Raw genomic sequence first — 26,403 nt, forward strand, 5'->3', positions numbered from 1 at the left:
GTCACCTGACAACTGTTTTTATTTTGAAAAATGAAATGGGTCAGAATCAGATTATTAATATGCAGGTAGATGTAGTCTTGGACCTGCCTCTTTGTAATTGCCTTTTACCACTGCTGTCTGGCAGGCCACATTCAAGCACAGTCCATCATCCTGCCTGAGCCAAAAGCATGAGGTGTACAAGACAGTTGCATGTTAGCCCTTTGGAACTTGTTGTTGGTATTTGCCTTTTGTTAGACACTGGTACAAAATCTGATGGTGATTGCTTACTTACGTGAAGTGTTTGTCTGAGCACTCATGTGAGAACTGGGTTTCCTCTTTAGATATTAATTTTGCAGCAAGAAATATGACTTGGTCTCAGGCCTATCACAGAATCTTTATGGTGCTGCACATGGAAAAGGTTTCCCTTTGACTCTTCACCTTTCTAAAATCATTCACTGTTAATTTCTCTCTGCTTGTGACATTAGCAGTTAAGTCTTACGCTCATTTATGTACTCCCCTTGACTGGTTGCTTTTGATTTCTTTATCTAGTGTTTGCACTGAACTAGGATGTTCCCAAAGGCTTCAGAATTCCTTTTTCTGGAGGTTCATTTCCTACTCATACTGTTCCCAAGTCCAGTTACCAGACTGCACAGTCATAGAATCATAGAAAATTAGGGTTGAAAGGGATCTTAGAAGGTCATCTAGTCCAACCCCCTGCTCAGAGCAGGACCATCCCCAAATATATCATCCCAGCCGAGGCTTTGTCTATGCAGATCTTAAAAACTTCCAAGAATGCTCTCTGGGTAACCTGATCCAATGATTTACTACCCTCCTAGTTAGACAGTTTTTCCTTATCTTCCCTTGCTGGAACTTGAGACCATTGCTTCTTGTTCTGTCATCTGCCACCACTGAGAACAGTCTAGATCCATCCTCTTTTGAATGCCCCTTCAGGTAATCAAAGGCTGCTAAATCCCCTCTCAGTCTTCTCTTCTGCAGACTAAATAAGCCCAGTTCCCTCAACCTCTTCCCAGAAGTCATGTCCCCCAGCCCCCTCATGATTTTTGCTGCCCTCCACTGGACTCTTTCCAATTTTTCCACATACTTTCTGCAGTGGGGAGCCCAAAACTGAACACAGTACTCCAGATGTGTGCTCACCAGTGCCTAATAGAGGGGAATAATCACTTCCCTTGACCTGCTGGTAATGCTCCTGCTGATGCAACCCAGTATGTTGTTAGCCTTCTTCACAGCAAGGACACACTGTTGGCTTATATCCAGCTTATTGTCCACTGTAACCCTCAGGTCCTTTTCTGCAGAGTTGCTGCTTAGCCAGTCAGTTCCCAGCCTGTACTGGTGCATGGGATTTTTCCAACCTAAATGCAGGACTTTGCACTTGTCCTTATTGAATCTCATGAGATTTCTTCTGGTCCAATTCTCCAAGTCCTGCCAAGCAAACCTGGTGACTTAATGCTCAAGTTCCATGTCTTTAGTACTGTAAGCTCCTTAGTCAGGGACCCTCATGTCTTATTTCTCTGTAAAGTTCTAGGCACAGTAGTATTAAAAAGTGTACACAAAACTCTTTGAATATACTCAAGCAGAGAAAGGGACAAAGAAAAAAGTAGCATTAGGGCCAGAGTGTAATAGCAATTGTACTTACACTTTCAAATTTACTGATGAGGCGGGGCCTTAACATGCCATTTAACCACAGAAAGTAACACCCATTGAAATAAATTGAGTTTTGTGTAAACACAAAGGCTGATTAAGGCTTCAAGTACAGGGTGAAATAATACTAACCAGAGTTTAGAGTGGGTGCAGTAAAATACAAACAAGAATGCAGACAGGGGTTGCTGTCTCTGGGCCTACTTCTCCCCTGGTGTAGTCCATAGCACTATAGTTATTTATACCAGAAGAGAATTTGGCCCAAAGTGCTTTGTTTCATAGTCCTAGTTTTCCCAGCACAAGCTGTGAGTGACTCCCTGTGAGTTTGAGTGGAATTGCTTTTAACTGGCATAGTCTGGGCCAGAGGAGATTTTGCAGGTGGCACAACATCCCCCTGTCAAGTGCTAAATATAAATTAGGGAATGAACTTCCCAGACAAGTAACTGGCACTTGTATCATATGGATGGATTTGTTTTCTTAGGTTCTAATGACAAACAAGGTATGTGTAATCAGCACCTCTGCCTAGAAAAATACATAGAGTAGGATGACAGGCAACATTGCAGCAAGCTCTTACTTTCACTAGCTCTGCTGGCAGCAGGATAATACGTGCAGTTCTGAAGTGTTTCTTTGCCTGTAGAATTAAAGAGAAAAATTTGTTCAGTTTTCTGGGATATTGTTTTCATCCAGTAACAAATCAGAGAGAAAATTCCACTTAAAATTCAAACCCAAAATCTCATTTAACTTAGCTTCAATGGTCTTTTCTTTTTTATATCAATAAAATCAGCTCTGTTGATCCCACAAGCAAAGGTTAAATAATGGAAATGTTATGACTACTATTTCTGACTCGTCATCCATCTCATCTACCTACAGCCAGGGGAGGGATGGTGATCTGAAGAATTTACTGGTACATGTTTGGGACATGACTTGACTATCCTACTCATTAGTCACCAGGGTATCACAGGGTATGTATACCAGATTTAGTCAAAGAACCTTGTCTACCTATTAAAATTTTAGATCTCAAATTATTTTGTAGAGAGGGGCACATCTCAATGGGGAGATTTTCACATATACAAACATGCATATCCCCACACCTCCTATTCTTGACCAGCCTTTTGCATCTGCATGCTATTCCTATGAAAATAACAACATGAAAAAAGAATATTACCATTTAATGTAACAGATATGTCTTTTAACATAATTAAGTAGGCACCTTGGAGAACAGGTGCCACATATACAGCCAGCTCTGCATGCCTGTGACAACTGTTCCAGAGATGAGAAATACTTTTTTATTTTCTTTTTTTCTTATACCGTCCTCTCACTTGTATTGTGCTTGTAAACTCAAGTAATCTTAAGCTACCATGAATCATAGTAGCTGAAGCAAAGAGTTATCTGAACCAGGGAGAGGTAGAAAAATTAGTATTATTATTAAAATTATTATTTTTTTAAACAAAGAAAATATAATGAATTTTGTAATATTGCAGCTCTGAGGCTGGAGATGCTTCTTGTCAGTAGCATAATTAAGGGGGACGGGGGGCAAATAGCAGGGCACCAACTCTGGATGTTAACCTAAAAAAAGGGGAACAAAAATAGCAGCCCCAACTGTTGCCACCCTGTCATCTCTGGCAGCAGCCCAGGGCAAAAAACTGCCAGCCTACACCTCTGCTGCCTATCACTGGCCTCTGAGTGCCCCTGGCTTTCAGGGAAATTAAAGGGTTTTTTTTCTAGCCTTCAATGTTTGCAGGACACTGGACCTTCAAACTGTCATTAGTCCAAGATTAAATATGACTTTTGTAAGCAAAAAACAAGATATGAAATTTATTACACTTGTCTTTGGCCCAAAAGCAAACTTATTTTCAGAAAGAGATTGAAGAAAATCAGGGAAACTATGTAACCTTGTTTGTATTATGTAAGCACAGAACAAAGAGTTTTTTTCAGCTTCATATTCCTTTCAAATATTCACTGTTTTCTTAACTTAGCTCAGACCAACATCTGTGGCTGTTCCAGTCTCAGCTCCCACATAACTTTGGCAATGTACCTTAACCTTAATTTGCTTTGCCCTTCCTTTTCTGAATGCTACATAAATTGAACCCGTGCTCTTCATTTCTATCTTTTAGCATCATCTTTATCTACTGACTTTGGGTCCAGTCTAGTTCGCAATAAAGTCAATCAGAGATTGACTTTAAATCCTAATTTCAGCATGACTTGGATCATTGGCCCAGGAATTTATAAGCCATTTTTAATTAGTTAATAGATTCATAGATGTTAGGGTCGGAAGGGACCTCAATAGATCATCGAGTCCGACCCCCTGCATAGGCAGGAAAGTGTGCTGGGTTCAGATGACCCTCGCTAGATGCCTATCTAACCTCCTCTTGAAGACCCCCAGAGTAGGGGAGAGCACCACCTCCCTTGGGAGCCCGTTCCAGACCTTGGCCACTCTAACTGTGAAGAAGTTCTTCCTAATGTCTAGTCTAAATCTGCTGTCTGCTAGCTTGTGGCCATTATTTCCTGTAACCCCCAGGGGCGCCTTGGTGAGTAGAGCCTCACCAATTCCCTTCTGCATCCCCATGATTAATTTATAGGCAGCCACAAGGTCACCTCTCAACCTTCTCTTGTGGAGACTGAAGAGGTCGAGGTGCCCTAGTCTCTCCTCATAGGGCTTGGCCTGCAAGCCCTTAACCATACGAGTGGCCCTTCTCTGGACCCTCTCCAGGTTATCCACATCCCTCTTAAAGTGTGGCACCCAAAACTGGACACAGTATTCCAACTGCGGTCTGACCAGTGCCTGATAGAGGGGAAGTATCACCTCCTTGGTTCTGTTTGTCATGCATCTGCTGATGCATAATAAAGAGCAGTTAGCTTTGCTGATGACTTCGTCACGCTGACGACTCATGTTCATCTTGGAGTCCACTAGGACTCCGAGATCCCTTTCCGCTTCTGTACTGCCGAGCAGGTCATTTCCTAGGTAGTAGGTGTGCTGGACATTTTTCCTCCCTAGGTGCAGCACTTTGCATTTCTCCTTGTTGAATCGCATTTTGTTGTTTTCTGCCCATTTGTCCAACCTGTCCAGGTCTGCCTGTAGTTGTTCCCTGCCCTCCAGTGTGTCCACTTCTCCCCACAGTTTTGTATCATCCACAAACTTGGACAGAGTACACTTCACTCCCTCATCCAAGTCACTGATGAAGACATTGAAGAGCATCAGTCCAAGGACCGAGCCCTGTGGGACCCCACTGCCCACGTCCTTCCAGGTCGATACCGACCTGGAATACTTCTCCCACACTTATTCTGTGTACATTTCCTAGTCATGTTTACCTTTCTGTATGCGGAGTTCCATGAAGCCATGAGCCACATGCTGGGTGTGTGGTTTGCCATGTTGCTTTTTAAACTCTATCACATAGCAGCAGTAATTTCCACTATCACGCAGTGTCAGGTTCATCATGATGATATGAAATGTCCCATGATGGTCTGAGGTGCTTGCCAGCCCATGGTGGTATGCTTGTTCCCCATGAAGATACTTTCCAGTGATGTTGCTTGATGATCCATGGTGATTCCCTGATTCATCATGCAGCTCTCTTTCAGTGACGTTGCGGATATGTTTTTTCTCAGAGCAGTTTTGGTCCCCACTGCTGCTGAAAAACCACATTTTGTGAAGTAGGTCTTTCTGGTCAGAGAGTGGCCCAGTGATCCTGCACGTCAAGGTGACATTCTGTCCTTCTGGGCAGATGTAGAGTGAGTAAGGAGCGGTGATTATGAAAGCTGTCACTTGTTCTGTATAAGGAAAAGAAAATATCAGGAATTAACATGTAAGATGAGATGAAGGCTAATGACACTTTGCACTTCTCTGAAAGAAAGATCTAATTCAATAAGCACCAGGACTGCCCAGTGAGATAGATGAATATTGCTTTACACATATTTTAAACTGAAACACAGATGGATTAGTTAAGCAAATTGCACAGGCTCATACAATGTGCAACTGGGGTTTTTGAGGGATTGCAATCCCAGGAGTCCTGCTTCTCAATGCTCTTGCCAGTTATTCATACCTCCTCGATCAGGTGAACACATAGTACAGGGCATTTCTGCTGTTTCAGATCATCTTTTCCTTAAGGATTAAGCCTGACATCTTACCCTGTCTCATTGTACTGTAATCTATTTATCTCAGAATGATCTTTGTACTCCTCTAGTCTGTGCCATTACTATTACTCTTAGATGCAAACTGTTTCAAAATTATTTTTTTAAAGGTCAAAAAAAAGGTTTCACTGACAGGAGCTAAAATATAAGGCATCTCCAGTGCTGGATAACTAGAATCTCTCAGCTGTCTGATCTGTTGAGAGGAGTTTTCCTTTGCACCAGGCTACTTCACACTTTCTTTTGTAGTATAAAATGAGATAAGAAGCATTGCAAGACATGTTTGCATAGGCAACCTTAAATCAATCAATGTCAAATACAGTGTAAAGCTGTGAGTCAGAGAGAGCAGAAAACAGTGAATTTGGTTCACAGGAGTGACAAAATCCATTCAATCCTGAAAGAAATGTTTTTAGGTATTCTGGTGCGAAGTCAGTAATACTAAACAAAGTATTTCATACATTTCAAAAACATGTTTAAAAAGCTGGCCAGCAGGGTCCACCATCTCAATGAAGGAAGGCATTTCAGTTTGGGAGTTCAGAGTGCCTCCTCCTATGCTGTCAGTGGGGGGTCTGCCTTTTGCAGGCATGCCACAAATTTTCCCCCTGCTCTCCAAGTACCACTCTGTTTTCCTTCCTCTGCCCAATCTACTGCACTGCTTTGTGCTACCTCCTGTGTGCTCCTCTCTGAACTTCTCTTCTGCTTCCTGCCTTATGTGTTGCTGTGCTGCCCTCAGGGGCAGATCCTGAGGGGGTGCAGTGGCATGGCTGCACCCCCCCTTTTGGACTACCACATCATGGTAGCCCCTGGGGACTTTTTTTAAGTCCCTAAAATACATAAGAATCCCCTCTTCCCCTCCATGCTCAAAGGCATGCCCCCTCCCTTTTCCTTCCCCACCCCTGCCACCTGCTGCTGCTGCCTCCCCTTTCTTTCCCCACACCTGCCAGGCTGCATGGGGACTAGACTTGGCTGAGGACAGCAAGAGCAGGATCGATGGGTGGAGGGTACATTCCCCCACCCTGGCTACCCCCCGGAAGCAGGCATTGAACCCCTCACACATTGCCACTGCCACTCTTCCCTGCTGAGCCCAGTGTCTGCACAAAGGTTTCAAAGGCTTTGATGTTCTCCCTTCCTCCAAGACAGGGGAGCAGGGAAGGAGGAAAGGGGAGAGGAAGGAACATGTCTTTAAGCACAGACTGTAAGGAAGAGGGCAATCTTACATGCTTTGGGGACTTGTAAAAAGTCCTCAATGGCTCTGGTGGCACTGTCTGCCCACACTGGTGGTTGCGGGGAGGAGGCTGGAAAGAGGGGATACAGCTGCTCCTACAGTGTGGATGGCTGCACCCTGCTTTGCCAAATCGTGGATCCACCCCTGGCTGCCTGTCCCCTCCTTGATATGCTGCATGCCATGCAGAGAAGCTGCCCATGGCACTCATGCCACAGGTTGGCCATCCCTGCTCTGTTAGGCTGCTACCAGCCCTAGAAAGTAAAAGAGCATAAGCAGAATCTGAATTCAGATCTACTGCATGGCCATGCAGTGCTTTCAAAGGGAATGTGTTTTAAATCCAAAGCTCTTTTGTTTCAGTACCTCCTACTTTGCAGGACTCACAATATTAACATGGTTTTCTTTAGTAGGTCCCAGGGAGCAAGAGGACAAGAACCTGGTTAAGTCTCAGGGCTTAGTCCTACTTCTTCCACAATGAAGTCAGTGACTAATTCCCATTCTTTTTAGTGGCAACAGGTTTAGATATTAAAACTTTCTTGGTTTTATATAACTGTGTATGGGAAAAGTTAAAAGCACAACTTAGCCTTAGGAAAAAGATGTCTTTCCAGCTGGCAGAAAGCTTAGTGTGCTAGAAGTGTAACAAATGTACAGTTTTAATTGTGGCAAGGAGCTTGCCCTACCTAATCCTGGATGTCACCTATTATTTGGATATAGGGGAAGCAGTTACAGCAGGAGCGGGCAAAATTAGGCCTATGGGCCAGATCCGGTCTGCCAGGCAATTTCATCCAGCCCACAGGTACAATTAATTGCATCCGGCCCAGCCCGTAGCTGTCTCTGCTGTGCTCTGCATGGGGCCGAGCCTCCCCCCCCACCCCAGCCCTACCCAGACACACCCCCACAAACCCCATATCCACCCACACATCCCCTCTCATACACACCCCATGCCCCCACCCACTCACACCTCCTCACAAACCCCAGGCAGAGCCATACCCCACCACAAACACACCCACCCCCAACCACACACAATATACAAGAGTAAGACTTTATTTTGAGCTATTATGTAATCACCTCTAGATATATGACACAAACACACGTTAATCAGGACAAATATTCTTTGAGATAAAATTAAAATATGTTATAGTAGCTGTTTGATTTTTAATATATGGGGTTTTTTCCCTGGTTCCAAGATGGCAACCCCCGCCCCTCCCAAAAGGAGTACTTCTGGGGGCAAGGGGAGGGACTTCCAGTGGCAAAGGTCAGGGGCTAGGGGGTGAGACTTCTGGGCTAGGGAGGGAGGGCATGTGTCAAGGGGTGGGGCTACCCTTGCAGCCCTTGATAGCTCACCAAAGCTCATTAAGCGGCCCCCCAGCCAAAATAATTGCTCACCCCTGACTTACAGGATGCGTTAGAACTGCAAATTTTACAGGGAGAGATCAAAGGGGAGCAACAGCTTTATCTGCGTGGGGGAGGCTGACAGGAGTCAGAGTATGGCTCTCAAATGAGGAAATTAAAAAGTATCTGTCAGTTGCACACTCTGATCCCAGTGTTAAATCCAGCTTTTACTTCTCCACAGTCTAGGCTCTGCTAATGCCTGATAAAAAGAAATAGCAGTGGGTTATGGCCCGCAGAGATCAGGCTGGCTTTTGACCACGCCCTGTTTTTGCAAAACTATTTTTCATTTTCTCTGAGGAGGAGGGAGGGTGGAGCCTGCTGATGCTTGGACGCCTTAACTTGTTGGCCTCTGCAGAGTTAAGAAATCATTCCCTATAATTTACTACCAATGGCACATCTGAAATGGCTGGAAAACTACAGGGCACCTACTGGTAAATGGACATATCTGTGAGGTGCTAAGGTTAAAATGGTGAGGTAGGACATCCTAGGTTAGTGGTGCAGATTGTGGAGGGAGTTCCCCCTGGATCCTGCCTAGCTGAGTCTCCAGCTAGGCTCCTGGACCTCTCTTGCAGAAGCCTTAATATTACAGGACACACCTTCAGAACTGGAAAGAACGTTTAATGGACTTCTTTATTTTTAGAATTTTTATCAAAAAAGGGAGGCAGCTTGGTTGGTGTCCTGTGGGTTTGCTTTGCTTCAGAGAGGGCATTAGTATTGCAAAATATTCACTTATTTCATAACATCCTGTTGTTCCATGAGCTCCACCTTCACTTAATTTGAGGTTCTGCATGTGCTGCATCTAGCAGGGAGCAATGGAGCTGCCCTCTTTTCAACCATCACACACATCATTCCGTATTGAAACAGGATTAGGTTGATTTGGTTTAAAGGCCATCTGGCTACTCATGCAGATCACAAAGAAATCTTGTTCACATCATTCGGAAACTATACCCTAGCCTAAGTCCCTATAGACACCTGAACTTAGTCTGTCATGCAGAGCCATATCTGTTCACCTACTGAAAATCACATGATTTTTTCAGCCAGTAGTAGAGCTGCAGTTGTAACAACCAAGTTGATCTTAGACCAGTGATAGTAAAGAGGTTTCTCTCCATCACTACCTGTATTTAGAACAGTGTTAACCTCAGGACTTCCTGGTACCCCTGGATTGTTTAAATGTATTTTTATTTCCTTTTATTTCCATATTATGTTTGTTAATTTTTTTCTCACAATGGGGCAATTGAAGAAAATGCAGTCAAAGTGGGATTGGTGTGATGCCATTGCTGGGTGGGTCCTTCCTGGGCCATGTCAGAAGTTTGGGCCGTGGATATTTTCACATAAACTCAGAAGAGTGGTTCTCGATCTGACTGTGAGGGGACTTAATACAATGGGAATCTTGGATGTGTTTACTGATACCTGTTTCAACACGAAGTGTCCCATTCACACTGGGGCCTCAAAGGAGCAAGGGGAAGGGAAGTTAGGGCTCTATTGAAGGAAACTCCACTTTCAACACCTTTGACAATTGTCTGTGGGATTCTTTGTGTTTCTTTGCTCTCTCAGGTCCCCTGGAAATCACAGAAGTCCCAGCATCTCCACCAATTTTCTCCCTCAAAGAATGGCCATTCCCTATTCCATGAAGCTCCCAAAACTTGGATACTTGCTGTATTAGTTTCTCTTTGTACTGCAGATAGAGCCATAAAACCAGAATTGTATTCAGTTCTGAGAGGCTGAGAAGAGAATGGCTGCTCCAGTTAGAAGGAACAGATCTGTAGCACCTTGTGTTGCCAGCCTGGCAGATTGTATGACTTTCCCCTCTTTACCTACTATGACTCTACAATTATAACTGCAATCCTTGGTGAGGGTCAGTGAGCGCGTCTACATGAGACTCTGACTGTGCAATAGCTGAATAATACTGCGTGGTAGCACATCACAACACCAACAGTGCTAATATGCTTTTGCCTATTATTATTAGGCTACTGCGCAGTAGTGTCACTTAAAAGGCATTCACCAGCCCTACTGCATAATAGTTGATTACACATACTAAATTATACAAGTACTAAATACGTACTTGATTATACAAGTACTAAATAAATGCGCAGTAATCACTGTGCAGTATCATCTTGTGTAGCTGTGCCCAATGAGTAGCACTCGTGTGGGCTGAGACAATCCAGCAGCTGGCCTTATATCTCATACAGACATTGCATTACAATACAAAAGTATTGTTCTTTGAGATTCCACCCTAGATTCCATCTTAGACATTCATTGTTAAATCAGTACCTCTTCTGCCTATCTGCTAATGGCTGCTGTCTAAGCAGAAGTTAAGGAAGTCACGGCATTTTGCTTTTAGGAGCAAACATTTGCCTTAATGACCTGTCCAAGATTCCCTTATTCAGTAACAAGAGATGTTAATATCTGAAGCTAGGTCTGAAATATTTTTGAGCATGTAAAAGTATATATAATAGCTGACATACCTGGCTCCAGTGAACTACTTTGATAAGCCCTCTTTCAGATCTCATCTATGACAAGAAGGAAATTCAAGAGAAAGAACTAGGAAAAGCTGAATTGTATACCTTTTCTGTCAAAGCACTGAAGAATATATCCATAATTTTACCTACTCAGCAAGTCTCAGGATCTTAAAACAACTCTCCCTTCACTGACAGATTTGGTGGAAACCACCCATCATGAAAAATAAATACAACTAACTAATGCTTTTGATAACAGATCCCATGCCCATGGCATGAAGGGCAGAGGTGACAATCTGGGGAAAGTGTTTAACTTTATGAATCTCCCTTCTGTTTTCCAAACACAGTGGGGTGTTCTCTAAAGCTGTCTAATGGACTGTGAGTCCTCCATAGATAAGAGATCTGGGTGATGGTGGGGAAAATATGGCATTTGATAGCCCTGACACTCTTTGTGTTCTCTCTGCACTGTTTAGATAAGGTGTAGTCTTTGAGAAATCAAATGTAAATGTTTTGTTCTCCCAAGAATATTGGCTGGATTCACCAGCGAGGGGAATTTTCCATCCAGATTTCCAAATATTGTCCACATAGTGCAGAAAAACTGCCTTTTATCTTGCCGCTATCTTGCACATGGCATTAAAGGTTCATGCATCTTCAACCATGCTCCTCTTCAACGCTCTCCCTTTATTGTGCTTCTCTCTAAGGGAATACTATTTAATATCATATTTCAACACATCCTATGTCATATTTCAACACATCCTAAGCAACTAGTAGAACAATTCCTACTAACCTCCATCCAGGGCAAAAACCTCTCATTTCTTTGATTCTCTTTCTACTTATTGCATAATCTGAAATTGGAGATCAAATGTAAATAGAAAAAACTGAGCCATTAACATTAGCACAAACCTGTAGTTATATTCATTACATTGTACTGATTAAAAAGGGAAGAGGCACCAAACAAGTCACAGCAGAGTCAGTGGGAACTAGCATTGACATTACAAAAATTTAGAAGATAAAGATTTTTTTACACTGACCATTTCTTTGGAAAATAATTTTCAAATATTTTGTTTACCAAAAAGAAAAGCCTTTGGTAATTTCAATAAACATATTTATATACTTTTTGGTAAATATTTCTATAAAATTAAATCATAAAAAATCATGAATGAAATGGGTTTCATTGGGGGTCTTCAAGAGGAGGCTGGAGAGAGATTTGGCTGGGGTGATATGACCCTGGCACCCGTTCCTGCCCGGGGCAGGGAGTCAGACCTGATGATCTGTTTAGGTAGGTCCTTTCCGACCCTAAGGACTATGATACTATGATGAATAGCAGGAAACTGAGCCATTTTTAATATTGCTAAATGGAAACAACTTGGAAACATCAGCACTTTTTCTTTAATCCACTTCCTACTTTTCAAACATCCACTGTGACATGGACGTTTAGCCCCTGAAGAAAAGAACAATTTATTTGGATGGACCTGCCATCCAACATACTACGGCTTTCTGGACTGTATCACCTGGGCATATTGCAATGTGTTGATACGCTATTGGCCTCACAGCTGTTTCAGGGTATTTGATAACCTAATGGGTTTCCCTGACAGAATGTGGCACTTTCCCATCATAATCAAGATTTCCAGTTCCCTGATATCAGACTGCATGTGATAAACCAGACAAAGCAGAGCAGATGGATTTATGGCTCCTGCTGACATCCCTAATCATTCCTAGATTTAGGAGGATGGGTGCAGAATTATCTTTGCTTTCGTAATGCCAATTTTTTCTTTGTGGATAACCAACAGTAGTGCCCCAATATAACACTGTGGAAATCATCTTCTAGTGTGGCGGGCAAGTAACATTTAGCCAAAGTAGTAATTTTGCTGGTTAGATAGTGATGAGGAACTCCTGAACAGTTTCCACAGCTGCTGCCTGAAAGTCACGATGGCTCCAGTTCTCACAGTGAGACGTGCAGGTCACCCATTTGGCCTACCAGCCCCATGAATACAGTTGGGCAGTTGGGGCCTTGGCTAGTCAGCTGGGTTTTATTCAGGAGTGTCTTCCCAGCAGTGATTCAATGCAAATATCTTGGCAAACTTATTTTGCCTGCCTTACTTGCAGTACTTCAGTCTTCCAGTTTTGCCTTGTGGCCTTCTGTGATGTAATCAAGCACTCGGTTCTTGTGCTCTGTGGTGAGCCGGTGCAAGCAGGATTGATGCAAACATCCTGGGGCCTTGAAAGAAGGCATGATTTTGTTTCCCAACTGAGGTCTAAATTTACAAGATTTATTTTACACAACAAACAAAATGTGGGGAAAAGCAAGTGTCCATGTAAAGAACTTTGTATCATAAATAAGCATCTTCAAATGAATTATAGTGTATTTAGAGCTTTGTGTATCTAGTGGAGTGCTCCTCCTTCTGTCTCTCTAAAAGCTTCCAGACCATCCTACAGATCACCTAAATCTTAGTCCCATTCAGTTTCTCTCGTTCTTTATTCCTTTCCTTCCATCAGTCTGGTAACATTCTGCTCACTCTCTTCACCAGGGGAAAATATGCTATTTATGGTCCTTTTAAGAACCTCTTTGCTGTGACCAGTGGTTGGAGTTGATTTTAACATGAGGAGAGGGGATCTCTTAGCCTACCGGCCAAAGAGAAGATGAAGTTGTGAGAAAGTGCTGATTAGTCTAATTAGGGAAAGGCTAATCCTTCAACCACAGTTAGCAGAGGAAGGAAAATGCTGTGTTCCTCCCCTGCCTGTCTTTAACTCCTGATCTAGTAGATATAGTAGCAAAACAGTACACTTTTTCATGAAAATGTTGTAAGACTATCTGAACTGATAATCATTAAGCTGTAGCATTCTCAGCCTACTGATATGAACAAGTCGCAGTTCCTACTTCTGTTAAGATGTGCTTATATTAGGAGAGTACACTGAATTGACATGTGCCTCCCAGCTTCCCCTCTCATGCAGCATTGAAAACAGATCAGCTCTCAATTGTTACTGTGATCAAAGCTTTACAAAAAGCGAGACTGTGAGGCTGGGCTTGATTCCTTCTACACTAATGGTTTTTGAACTATCTGAAAGTGCTAAGGAAGAACCATTTTTGACCAATGTTGTCAACCACCAGTCATTTTCTGAGTATGCATGGAGACTTTAAAGCTAGTGTTTCAATCTATTTGTGCAGAATCAGTAAGTACTGCCTCAGTCTGCTTTCAGAAGGAACCCTGAACATAAAGCTTACAATCACATTTAAAACATCACACTCATACTAGCCCAAATCTGAAAAGATGCCTTCTTCACCTTAGCTCAGAACTTTCCATGGCATCTGTTTCCAGTGACCTTATCTCTATGGTTTCACTTTGTTTTAGGTTCCAAGAAAAAGTTCAAAGCAAAAATCTGCAGACTACACTGAAACTCTAACTCTCACACTGTTTCCATCCAAAATGCCACTCTCTCACAAACGTGGGCTTCCTGAAACATTTGTGAGCTAGCAGAAACGTGACCTGGTAATTAGGACGTGACAAAACCTTTAGAAATGGTGAATTACGTCTGTTCTGAGGTTTCATGAAGAAAACCTTACCAGCTATAGAACAAATCTTCCTGACTCCAGGAGGCAGAAGCCTTTTTGTTATCCCCTTCCCCTCACCCCTCTCTTCTCATCTTTCTGAAGACCACTGAGCATATCCTGAGCAGTATCACTAACAAATAAATAAAAGAAAACTTGAATGATCAGACTTACTTTAAAGGAGACCTCATATTCAGTTCCAGGACCCACAATAACCAAATAAAGTAAAACCTTTATTCACAGCCTTATCGAAAGCCCACTGAGAATTCTGGGGGGAAAAGGCCACTAATTTTGAAGGGCTTTTAATCAGATCTGTAATTAAATGTATTTGAATTGGAGCTTCACTATCATGAAATCCTTCACTCTCTCTGCTTTCTGGACCCCCTGGAATTTCAGGGGTTACAGCAACTGGGTATTGTCTCTGCTCTCCCTACATACTACTCAGCAATACTGTACCTAAACTACTAATGGCCCTGGGCAAACATTTAGTGTCATTCAGCGCCCCCCCCCCGCCAGAGATAATGATAATAATAATTGAACAATGGGAAAAAAAATTACCATTTTCAAGCCCCCTTTCTGTCCGGGCCCCAGGCAGCTGCTTGGTTTGCTCGTGCCTGTTTGTTTATGCTACACAGAGTGACTAAGACACTTAGGTCTGTTCCTGAATTTTTCCTGCCCTACTCATGCCATTTTATTCAGAGTACTTCTAGAGTGGATCTCGCAGCAAGGTGCTACTAATATTGTATTGGAGGAGGCTTGACATAACTTGGAAGCACATCAGGTAGAGTTTTTATCATTTGCTGGAAATCCCAGGACCCTCCAAAATACATGAACCCATCACAAGTTAGCCATGATCTAAAATCCCATTCCCCAAAATGTGGGTCACAGAAGGGGTAGCCTAGGCAAGTAATAGTAGTTGAAATCACAAGGCCGTATTAATTTGTACTGATCTGTAGTTTTTGCCACCTTTGGGGATGAAAAAGTGAGCACATGCAAATAAATTAATCCTGTGGGTTTTTAAAATGCAAATAATTTAGGTATATAGGTGCATAAAGGTACAACCAAAAGCCAAAGATTGAATTCTTAAGTTCCCAGGTAATTTTGGATTTACTTTTCAGATACAGTCTCCTACGTTATATATTGCTGTGCATGATGTGATCAAGCTAGGACAGAATTGAAAATATGTGACGTTGTTTGCAGGAATTGTTAAAAATCAAAAAACACTAGTGGCCAGGCAAAGTATGGCATAAAACTTGCACACAAAGGTGTTTCTCTGCTTGTGGATATGAGTGATAACTTTTGAAGGCCATCTCCAACTGGTGTCAAAATGTCAGGGAATGTACCAGGGCTTGGTGCGGAAGAATTGATACTTGTGACAGCTGGAAAACCAGAGCATTGGATAAGCCTGATTTCTAGACCTTCCCAGTGGCGGCTGCAGACATAGTGCGCGAACATACTTGTCAGTGAGATGTGGCAGTCAATATGAAACTGCTATAAGAAAAACAATGAAGAGCAGAGGCAGAAAAGTTTAGAAGTTTTAACAGGACTACAGGAGCATTTAGAATTAGTAGCGATGTCCTGTCAAATCACTGAAGCTTCAAAGCTATAGACTTTGCTCCTCCCATGGCATCCCCTGCCAGCCAGCCTACATAAACAGCAGTGTCTGTGTGATCACCAGTAATTACAGCCAGTCACTTCAGGCCCTGAATTAGGGTACAACAAGTCAGTCCTACTTGCAAAATTCTCTGGTTTGGGTATTCACCTTCCTTTTCTCGTATCAGAGACAGTTGTCCAAGAAAATCTGACTTGATACTTCCATTGCAGTTCTAGAAAATGGAAAAATGTTTTGTTTCAAGTCAAGCAAAATGTTTTGTTCTTGGTAAAATAATTGTCAAGCTTTTTCAACTTTTTAACAGTAACAATGAAATAATTGTTGAAACCAAATGTCACTGTAGATGGACAAATTGAAACAAAATGGTTTAGATTTTTTAAACATTTTTTTAGCTTTTTCTTTTACTGAAACCATTCAACAAAATTGACATGATATCATAAAACATTTTTGCTTCACTTAAAACTGCATGTTTGGGTGGAAAAAGTTTTGATTGAAAAGTGTTTCCCAACTGTAATCGGAAATCAAACAATACTGAAGGCTCTCTTCCCTAGAGAAAGGTAGCTTTTGGTCTGCCACACTCCTGCTGTGGGGGGTCAGCATGGCTCAGCAATCCACCTACAAATGCATCCCTTCTCAGCCCGAAAGCTTGCAAATAAAGAATGTTGTTTTTTTCAAACATCTAGTTGGTCTAATAAAAGGTATCACTGATCCCTTCTCAGCTGGCCTTAGTGGCATAGCTTGAAGCTTATATGCAGCATAACTCTAGAGGCCATCTCCACTGCATGCAGAAGGTATGACTGCAGCACAGTGAGTTTAAACTTTAATCTGACTAGTTTAGTTAACCACAGCAGTGAAGGTGCAGTGGCACAGACTTCAGCGAGAGCTGTACAAGCCTGCTTAGGATACTGAGGGACCTTGGTGACTAACTTTCAGTAAAGTCCATGCCACCACAATAAGTCTTCATAGCTATTAGCCATGCCAGCTGGATCAGAGCTAGTGCAGATATGTGTGCTACAGACAAGGCAATAGAGATATGTGGCCTGACCTTTTGCTTACTGAGGTGTGCTGCACTATTTCCCAGGCAGCACCCAGAGATTTTTGGATTCTGGCATTTCAGGCTGAGCAAAGTAGTCAGTGGAATGTGGGTGACATCGCTTGGCCAGGGGGAGAATGAGGCACACACAGAGACCCTGACCTATGGGGGGAGGGGAAATATGGAGATACATGGAGCTCCTGTGAGGAGAGAGGTTGAAATAGGGGGCATGAATATTAAGAGTATGGAGGATGCACAGAGCCCCTGAAACAGAGGAGGGTTGGAGAATGGCAGTCAGGAAGGTGGTGGGGGAGGGCTTAGAGGGTGCAGATAGCCCCAGCATGTGCAATATGATTGGCCAACAGAAGAGTAAAGTATGCTGCCATCCAGTGGTTTCCACCCAAAATCAAAAGGGGCTCTCTTGGCAATTATTGTCTAACTTCCTTCCACCTGTCGTCATCACTCCATCTGCCAAACAATCAGAGATGGAACCATTTAAAACAAAACACAATTTTTTTCCATCTCTTAAATAAAAGTGCAGGAGTAAACCAATTGCCAGATGCTGGGGTAGGTTTTATTTTTCCTGAGGGCACACTGGCAATGATCTCAGAGATATTTTTTACTGCCATCTAGAAGATGGAGCAGGGATTGTGTACAGCTGATACTCACTTAGCAACACCTGTTAAGAGCAACGACTGCTTACCAGCAACATATCCTTCAGCTACATTTCCCATACCATGTTTTCAGACAGCACTCCCCATAATGACAATGACTTCTTAGGAGCAACACAGCGGCCAGGCACCAGCTTGTTGTTACTAATGGGCATCAACTGTAGTAGGACAGAGCCAGTGGGCATATCTACACCAGATGCATACTGCACATTAGCCTAATAACACTACACAGTACTGCATCACAGCACAAACCGTGTTAATAGTTTATTGCATAGTGTTATTAGGCTAATGCACAATAAGCATCATGCCACCTTAGTTGGGGGGGCACATGTCCCTCAGTGACCAATGAACGACCGGGGGTTCCCCCCGCAGCCAATCTTGCCGAACATCCCCCTGCGGCAAAACTTACTGACCGGTGGGCAGATGCGTTGCTCCCGAAAGTGGCCGCGGCACACTCATACCCTGGCCAGCGCTTGCAGGGGGGCTCTCGCCTGCCACCCCTGCCCATCACCTAAGTGGGGAGCGTGGCCAGTCAGAGGTTGCACCAGCGCTCTCGGGGTGCACACACACCCCTGTGCACCCCTTACGCATCGCCACTGGTAAGCGTCACTAAATAACTGTGCTGGTGCTACTGCACAGTAACTCTAGGTACTGTGCATTTATTTAGTGCTTTATTAACTGATTACTAAACTAAATGCACAGTATATGAGGTGCATTAATGAACATGTAGATGCGTCGAGTAGGTCACAGAATCCAGAGGCCGAGGGGGACCTCAGGAATTACCTAAAGCAAATTCCTAAGCCTGTGGGCATTTTGCCAGTGTGATACATCTCTTTCATTTTCAAGACGTTCATCTGCTGACAAGTTATGGCTTTAATTTGCGCCAAGAGACTTCTACCTGCAGATCATGCAAAGCCCCAGTTATAAAACTTTTCTCAATGTTCTGAAAAGCCTGTGAGACACCATGCAGGAAATAGTGACCCTGATGCCAGGCCAGCTGATTGCTCCATAGCACCAGCTAAGGTTTGGCAGCTTTGGCTGGTATCAAACTTATGTAAAAAAGCTGATAATATTACAAGTATAGGAACACCTTCAGAAGCACATGGACCCCTTCTGAACACAGATCCTTGCTAAAAATCAGGAACATGCAAGTTAATACAGTGATGCAAAATCATTTGCTGCACCCAGAGAAACAGGCAAAACTGTCCCTTCCTCGCGTGAATACACATCAGTGCACACTGCACAGTAATGCCAGCAAAGTGGAGAATCTCTATAGACTGCAAGGACCATCTTCTCTGAACTCAGACAAACTGCCCTCTATCTGCAGCTCTGTTTAGAATCAAAGGCTCCATTCTCCTAGAAGCCAGGGCAAATGTGCTGTGCTTGCCCCTCAAAAGGGCTGTGGTTCAGCATCAAAAGAAACAATCTAGCCCTCTATCTCAGTGCATTTGCACTATCCCTTGAGGGGATTAGAGGGGCTGTTTTGTTTTCAGCTTGCCTTCAGCCTGCCACACCGATTAGTTCAAAGTGAAGGAAGAGAGAGGGAAATAATTCCAGGAAAGCAGAGTTTAAAAATATAGCAGCTTCTCTGCGCCCTCACTCTCATAAACAGCATTTAAACCATCCAGAGAAGAAAGCTTCATGAGTGAGTTTTGCAAGAAACCCTGAAATCATAAGACAGGCAGAAAGGTGAGAAAGTAAATAGCTCACAAATACACTGGAGTCTCCTGGTGGGAGACAGAAAGGGGGATCCATTAGGTGGGTAGGGAGAGAGGCTTCCCTTTCTGTAAGGGGTAAACAAGGCTGAACTTACCTTGGTAGAAAGCCAAGCAGAGGACTGTGAGAAGCACCCAGTCCTTCCACACACTGTCCATTCTGCTCCTCGGGGAGAAGAAACCCCTCTTCAAACTCTGGAAGCAGAGCAAACCTGTCCTCCGTATTTTGCTCTCCTGTGGTGGCTCTTGCACACAGTGAGACAGCGAGAGTTGCATGCACACAGGAAATTTCACTGAGATAATGAACACTAATTTACCAGCAAAAAAGAAAAGACATACCACCCCCCGGTGGTAAGGAAAAGCAAAGAGCTGTGCTGCTCAATGCAAGCTGATCCTCCAGGTTTAAAAGGACTTCTTATTGTTTCCTGCCATCAGCAGCTGACTGTGGCTGGGTAGAACTGCCTGGTTCATACAGAGAGAGGCACCCAGACGAGTAACCAGCATGTGTGCACACCCATCCTCCCACACGCAGCTACAAAACGTGATATGAAGTCTTGCTTCCTTCTGTGTGCTGCTGGTTTCAGCATAGGTCTATCAGGGGTAGCAGGAGGTGGGTTTATTGCCTTTGGAAGTAGCAGTGTAGGTGATTTAAGAATCATACCTTTCCCCACAAGAAAGCACATCTCAGATGCTCTCTTCAGGCAACATTGCTCTAGGGTTGCCAACCCTCTAGGGTTGCACTGAAGTCTCCAAGAATTAGATATAAATCTCCAGGAGAGTGCTCAGTCACCCGGGAGATAAATGATAGGGCATTCATTAAAATAAATATTAAATGTTGAATCCAATTTATACAGTAGTCCTGTGGGTTTTTAAAATGTAATAGTCACGTGCATTTGCCTTCCTGACGTCAAGTCTATGCACCGTAATTAATGTCATTACATCATGTGATGAAACCTCCTGGAATAGATTCAGAGTCAACAACCCTACATTGCCCTGAATATTTTTCCAACTCAATTTTTAGCTGGGTTGACTGAGCGGTTCTTTTCTAAGTTAGCCATCAGTCTGGTAGCTCCGCCAGGATCAAACTCGAGATTCCACCATTGTACCTGGAACTCAGGAGCACAATAGAAACAATTTGGGAAGGTGCATCTCAGCTCAAATGACAGTGAAGGTGGTAGGGAAAAAATAAAAGGAGAGAGGAATCAGAAATGTGGATCAGGAGTGCAGAGCTCTGAAACTGTGTACGAAGGCTCTGGAAGAAAAATGCTGGGCACAGGAACCCATTTGCCAAAGCATAATTGTAGCGCTGCAAAATACAATGTCATGTCATTGCATTATAATACATGATGTACACAGGCAAGCTTCTTAGGGTAGATGTGATATCTTTCATTAGACCAACTGCGTAGTTGGAAAAACGTTCTTTGCAAGCTTTCAGGCACAAGCAAAGAACTTTTTTCCAACTATTCAGTTGGTCTAATAAAAGATATCACATCTACCCAAAGAAGCTTGCCTGCCTATGTCCTTAGACCAACATGACTACAACCAAAAAACCTGAAGACGTGATGTGGCACTTTCCCCAAAGTCCCTAGTGATGGTCAAGACAGAAGTCTCAAAACTACAGAGGCTCTGCAGTTGCTCAGTGTGAACGCGTTGAATGCACTGCACAGTGGACTGGTGAATGGTAGATGAGAACCCATCACTTAGAGCAGGCAGCTTCATAACTGCATCTGGAATGATTCTGTGCCTAAATGCCTTTGGTAGAAATATTCTGAATCCTCTCCTTTGATTTTTGGGGGTTTTTTGGCCTGGAGAGGAACTTTGTACCCTGTTGAGAATGAGACTGTGGTCATCGGTACAGAATCTGAGGCAGAAAACAGGAATGAGAAAACATATGCAACAAGAAAAGCAACTGGGTTCACCAAAACACTTCTCCAATCTCCTCTTCCTCCAGAGCCCAGCTGCCACTCTTCACAACAGACTCATCCTGCTATGTGTATTAACCACACTGAAAATCCTTTGATTTTTCCAGCCACATTCATTATATCCCATTTATTCCAGCTAATTGGAGTTTGGGTTGTCCCTCCTGCAGGTCAGTGACTCTCAACTGTGAGATGTCATGAGATGTTGTGAGATCCTTTCAAGGGTGCCATGCAAAATTAACACTTATCTGTGCAAACACCTGCACATTATTTAAGATAAACCCAAAGATTTAAAATAAGAATCCATAGTGTCAAAAACATCCTGGCCTGTTGTGACCTTTTGAGTTCTTTACAACAGAAGTAGTGCTCTAGTATTTTTCTGTAGTCAACAGTATTACCAACCCACCATGTCAAAAATCATGAGAGAAACTCTTAAAAATCAAGAGATTTGGAATGTAAATATAAGATGCTATTTTTGAAATGTGTGTGTGGGGGGGGTGGTATTTGTGAAGGTGTGGGGGACTGTGGATGTGTGTGTGGGGGGGGAGGGGTTGGAGCCTGGGGAGGGGGCTGGCAGGATGAAGGGTCTTGTAGATCAGGAGTCAGGGGCAGCAGTAGGGCTGGGGGGTGGGCAGGGCTCTGGCTTGGGAGTGAGGGGCAGACAGACACGCACACAGACAGACAGGCAGACAACCAGACAGCTGCCCACAGCTCTGTTGCATGACTCACCCCAGCCCCAGGGCCCTATTCACTCCAGCCCCTACCCCACTCCCTCCCTCACTGTGGGGGCCTCAATCTGCCCTCCCCTGCCTCTTCCCTCTCCCTTTGCCCCTTCCCCTCCACAGACTTACCAGCTTGGTGCTCTCTACACGTAACAAAAGAAAAATTCCAGAGATTTGATCTATCAGGATATCATGAGTCAGAGTTAATTTGACTTGGAAATCAGGAGTCTTATGATTTTTTCATGAGAGTTGGCATTACTGGGTCAAAAAAAGGAGTGAAAGGAGTCTTGAAATGGGGTGCTGCTAAATTTGGAAAAGTTATGGGTGAAGGGAGGGTTTGAGTCTAAAAAAAAAAGGTTGAGAACCACTGTTGGACATGCTGGAGGGAAGTGCGCAGTTTATTTTTTCCCTCCATCCCTGAAAACCGTTTGCCAGTGCATAGCAGGCTATGTTACTTCTCCCTCCAGTACAAATTCTGTGTCATGTGCCCCAGTGGTGTAAGCCCTCCACTCAGAAAGCACCATGCTCCCAGCAATGCCTGGCCATTTGTCTCCTGGGGTGGCTGGTATGCTTGGAATGTGTGTGTTTCTTTGTTCTTCAGATAGGGCATGAGGAATCCTTTTTAAGAGCCTCATATGTGCAGAGCAAACCTGTCTTTGAATGGGCTGAGCTCTATACATTTTTTTATTTATTAGAAATTTTGTATTCTGTGTGATTGTGATTTCAGGGGCATGATGTTATGGCATCTGCTCCCACCTTACTCTACAGGGCTTTGATTGGAATGCCTCCCTCCTTTCCAAAGCACCCATGGCCCATATTTACTTCTTTGTTGTTGCACCTCTTTCCTTGTTCCTGTTTAAGTATTTGGAATAAGATAAAGTGAGCTCTCTCAGAATGACTGCTCTTTTCTCCCTGGCTCGTTTTTGACACAAATCCATTTTTGCAGTGTAGACAAAACTTCACTAGGCTCCCAGGCGAGGGGCAGGCTTGGATTGGATGCTGCTATTTCACAACAAACCAACCTAGAATTTTAAAGCAAAATGGAGTTGTGGAGGGTCACATGGTTTCATGTCAGAATTTGAAAAAAACTTTGAAATAAACTAATCATCTTGAATTCCCTGACAGTGAAACATAGAGTTGGTTTCTGAGCGTAATGTAACTTCCTAATCTGTCCTGAGTTTTGAGTTTGTAATATAGTAGAAAACCAGCAAATCATTGAATGGCTTGGCGTTCTGTTGCCAACTTTTTGTATACGTCTATTGAAAGTTACTTCCTTGATGAGGATAAAGTAGCATTTAATTAAGGAGAAATATAGGGCAAATATAGGGAGAAAACACTAAGTCACATGCTTTCTGCAGTAAAATCAGGTAAGAAAATACCTTAAGTACCTCATTTTTATTTGCTCTAAGTCCTTCCTCTGTAACTTGTATACCACTGGTGTTAATGCCACTGCCCCACACTTTTTTCTTATGCTAGGGCATTTTCTGTGCTAAGTGACTTCAAACTGAAACAATTTCACTATCCCTGGTACAGTGCCAGGTAAGGACAGGGAGATACCAATGGGATGTGTAGGCAAGAGTTAGGTTATGTGGGGCATGAAACTGAACAAGCCCATCAGATACCCCAGTTAGGAAATGTTCTTGTCCATCACCCAGACAATGACTGAATAGAAATTTATCCCTGTGCGGGGCATTTACCAGTGTGAGGAACAAGAGTCAAGCAGCCAAAATGTGCCTTTAACATTTGCCTTTAACATGATGGAAGAAAGCTCAGCCATGCCCTGCCCTGCATAAAACCCTACTATTATGTGGCCTCTTCCTCAGAGTCAGCCGTAAAAGGGTTGAGTCAGACAACTGGTAAACATCTACTCAGACCTTAAGAAACCCTGCTAATGCTAAGCCTTTTCTCCAGATTCTTCCTGTTCAGACTCCTTCTCTTGTCTTGTCCATTACCTGGCCTCATCCTCATACTTCGTTTCAGATTCCTGACCCCAGTGTAGATCGGCAGTTCCTGACCTTGGCTTGTTCTCCAGAGTACTGACTGCAGCCCATGGCCTTCAATCCTGCTATAGCCATTTGTCCAGGTTACCCATGTCCCTGATAGCCAAAGATTGCAGGTTACTCTTATTAAAATAGTCAGGGTCATGTGATGGATTTATAGTTCTTTCCTGATAATTCATATGACCTGCCGTTCTCATCTACTGGTACCAGGGGGACTAAGCTCCTCCTCCATGATGATGTGTCTGGAAGAACTTCTAGTGGCCAGGTAAGCACAAAGGGCTGTACATTAACCATTTCTGAGCATTCACATGTCTTTCTTTTTCAGGATAACAGTACCAAGAAGTCTTGGTTAAAGAGCAGGTTGATTGTGCTTTAGTGGTTAGATCAGGGAACTTGAGAGCCTGTCATTCCATTCCCCTGGCTTACTATGTTAGCCTTTTGTCCTGTCCTAGTGTTGCTATCAGTAGGAACAACAGTAGCAATTCTAGTGTTATCCATGACCAGCTTTTCAGCCAAAGTGTCTTATAGGGCTACTCTAATCAGGGTTAAACACTGGAAGTGGTAAAGTTACTACCCCATCAAGAATAGTACTCCCTGGGTGCATCTACACAGGACACTAACAATTCAGTAGCCTAATAACACTGCAAAGTAGCACATCACAGCACAAACAGTGCTAATACGCTACTGTGGAGTATTATTTGGCTACTGAGTAGTAGCATCACTTAAAAGGCATTTGCCAGCACTACTGTGCAGTAAGTCAGGTTACTGCACGTTCATTTAGTACTTGATTATAGTATACAAGTACTAAATTAAATGTGCAGTAACCACTGGCAAACAAGGTTCTCTGGGTAAATGTGATATCTTTTATTAGACCAACTAAATAGTTGGAAAAATTGTTCTTTGCAAGCATTTGGGTACAAACACATCCTTAGAACAACATGGCTACAACCATAAACCTCTCAGTAGTCACTGCGCATTAACGAATGTGTAGATGTGCTCCCTGTGTTGCTACCAATAATGGTAAAAGTGACTGAAGGAAAAAAAGAAGTGCAGTATAGGCAAAGTTGGCATTAACAGTGGGCAAGTCATTGAACCTCTTTGGGCCGCAGTTTGGGCCTGTTAAATAGGGATAAGGGTGGTTACCTAATGTGAGATCTAATTCGTTGGCATTTATATGATTTGAGTTCTTCTAGAGGGAAGTGCCAGAAACAAGCAAAGTGTTACTTTTTACTGTAAACACTCACTTGTACCACTTCTGTCTCTAGACAGAAATTGTCATTGCGTGGTCTTTGCACCAGCAAATCCAATGCGTTCCAACCAGATTGTGAGTCTGCAGCCAGAACCCAAAAGGGAAAGCTCCTGGATTTTGTAGGAAGGGTGTTCGTTTTTTATTGAGGTTTTCTTTGTAACATGACATTTACCATGTGAGTTCTTTTCCTACAGGCCACTACCACTGTGTATGTCACCATCGTAGATGAGAATGATAACGCCCCTGTGTTCCAGCAACAGCATTATGAAGTCACTTTGGATGAGGGGCCAGACACTCTCAATGCCACGCTTATCACTATCCAGGCACTAGATCGCGATGAGGGGCCCAATGGCACAGTTACGTATGCCATCACAGAGGGGAATATCTTGGACACCTTTCATATAGACAGTACTACGGTCAGTCATGATGCTGTAGCTTGACACTTCCATCCTGTTTTGCTGGTTTCTTTGGTTAGTTTCCTTCCTGCTGAACTCTCTGCACTCCTGTCTCATTTCAGGGGCAGATTCATACTGTGAAGGAGCTGGACTATGAGATCAGCCACGGGCGCTACACCCTGATTGTCACTGCCACGGACCAGTGCCCAATCCCATCACGCCGTCTCACATCCACCACAACGGTATGGGACTGCTGTGCGGGCCACAGTCCACAATTACAAAAGCCAGTTAAGAAGCAGAGGTTTTGAGAAGTTGGAAAGAATTATGCTTGCGGTATTGGAACTTCTGTTCACTCCAGAAGTTCCCCTTTATGAGAAGAGTTTCATATCTCCATGCTGTAGCATGCAAGTAGTTCTATATGTCACAGAAGTCATTTTGGACACTATGTTGTTCCTGCAGGAGACAAGGGAGTATATATATCTTCTGGTGGCTTCACTGTGGTAGGTGCTCTCTACCAGCAGAATTTCTGCTGGCAGAATTCTTGTAACGTAGACAAGCTGATGGCTGGAGCTGCTAGGTACAGCTGTGAAATAATAGCTAATAATAATTATCTAAATAGTAATGCCACGTCTCTACTGCCTCCTTGTCTCTACTGCCTCCAACTGTGCTAATAAGCACTTCTATGGAAGTTCACTTGCTCCCAGTCTTTATGC

At 43.4% G+C, this 26,403-nt stretch overlaps 2 protein-coding genes across 3 annotated transcripts in view; one reads left to right on the top strand and one right to left on the bottom strand.

Moving 5' to 3' along the window:
* VSIR (V-set immunoregulatory receptor) overlaps positions 1 to 19,862 on the bottom strand; it is a 38,454-nt gene extending 18,592 nt beyond the window's left edge. The window contains exons 1-3 of one of the 2 annotated variants that reach the window (XM_014519697.2): positions 19,504 to 19,862; positions 4,945 to 5,400; positions 2,210 to 2,266 (exon numbers count right to left, since the gene is read on the bottom strand). In XM_014519697.2, coding sequence (XP_014375183.1) covers positions 2,210 to 2,266; positions 4,945 to 5,400; positions 19,504 to 19,681 — 691 coding nt within the window. In that variant the 5' untranslated portion in view covers positions 19,682 to 19,862. The remainder of the gene's footprint in view (positions 1 to 2,209; positions 2,267 to 4,944; positions 5,401 to 19,503) is intronic. The other variant, XM_006023122.3, reaches the window with a different exon arrangement.
* CDH23 (cadherin related 23) overlaps positions 1 to 26,403 on the top strand; it is a 569,738-nt gene that overhangs the window by 503,591 nt on the left and 39,744 nt on the right. The window contains exons 38-39 of the mRNA XM_025203550.1: positions 25,490 to 25,711; positions 25,813 to 25,932. Of these exons, the coding sequence (XP_025059335.1) occupies positions 25,490 to 25,711; positions 25,813 to 25,932 (342 nt within the window). The remainder of the gene's footprint in view (positions 1 to 25,489; positions 25,712 to 25,812; positions 25,933 to 26,403) is intronic.

Source organism: Alligator sinensis, unplaced genomic scaffold (assembly GCF_000455745.1).
Source record: "Alligator sinensis unplaced genomic scaffold, ASM45574v1 scaffold546_1, whole genome shotgun sequence".
NCBI classification, from domain to species: Eukaryota; Metazoa; Chordata; order Crocodylia; family Alligatoridae; genus Alligator; species Alligator sinensis.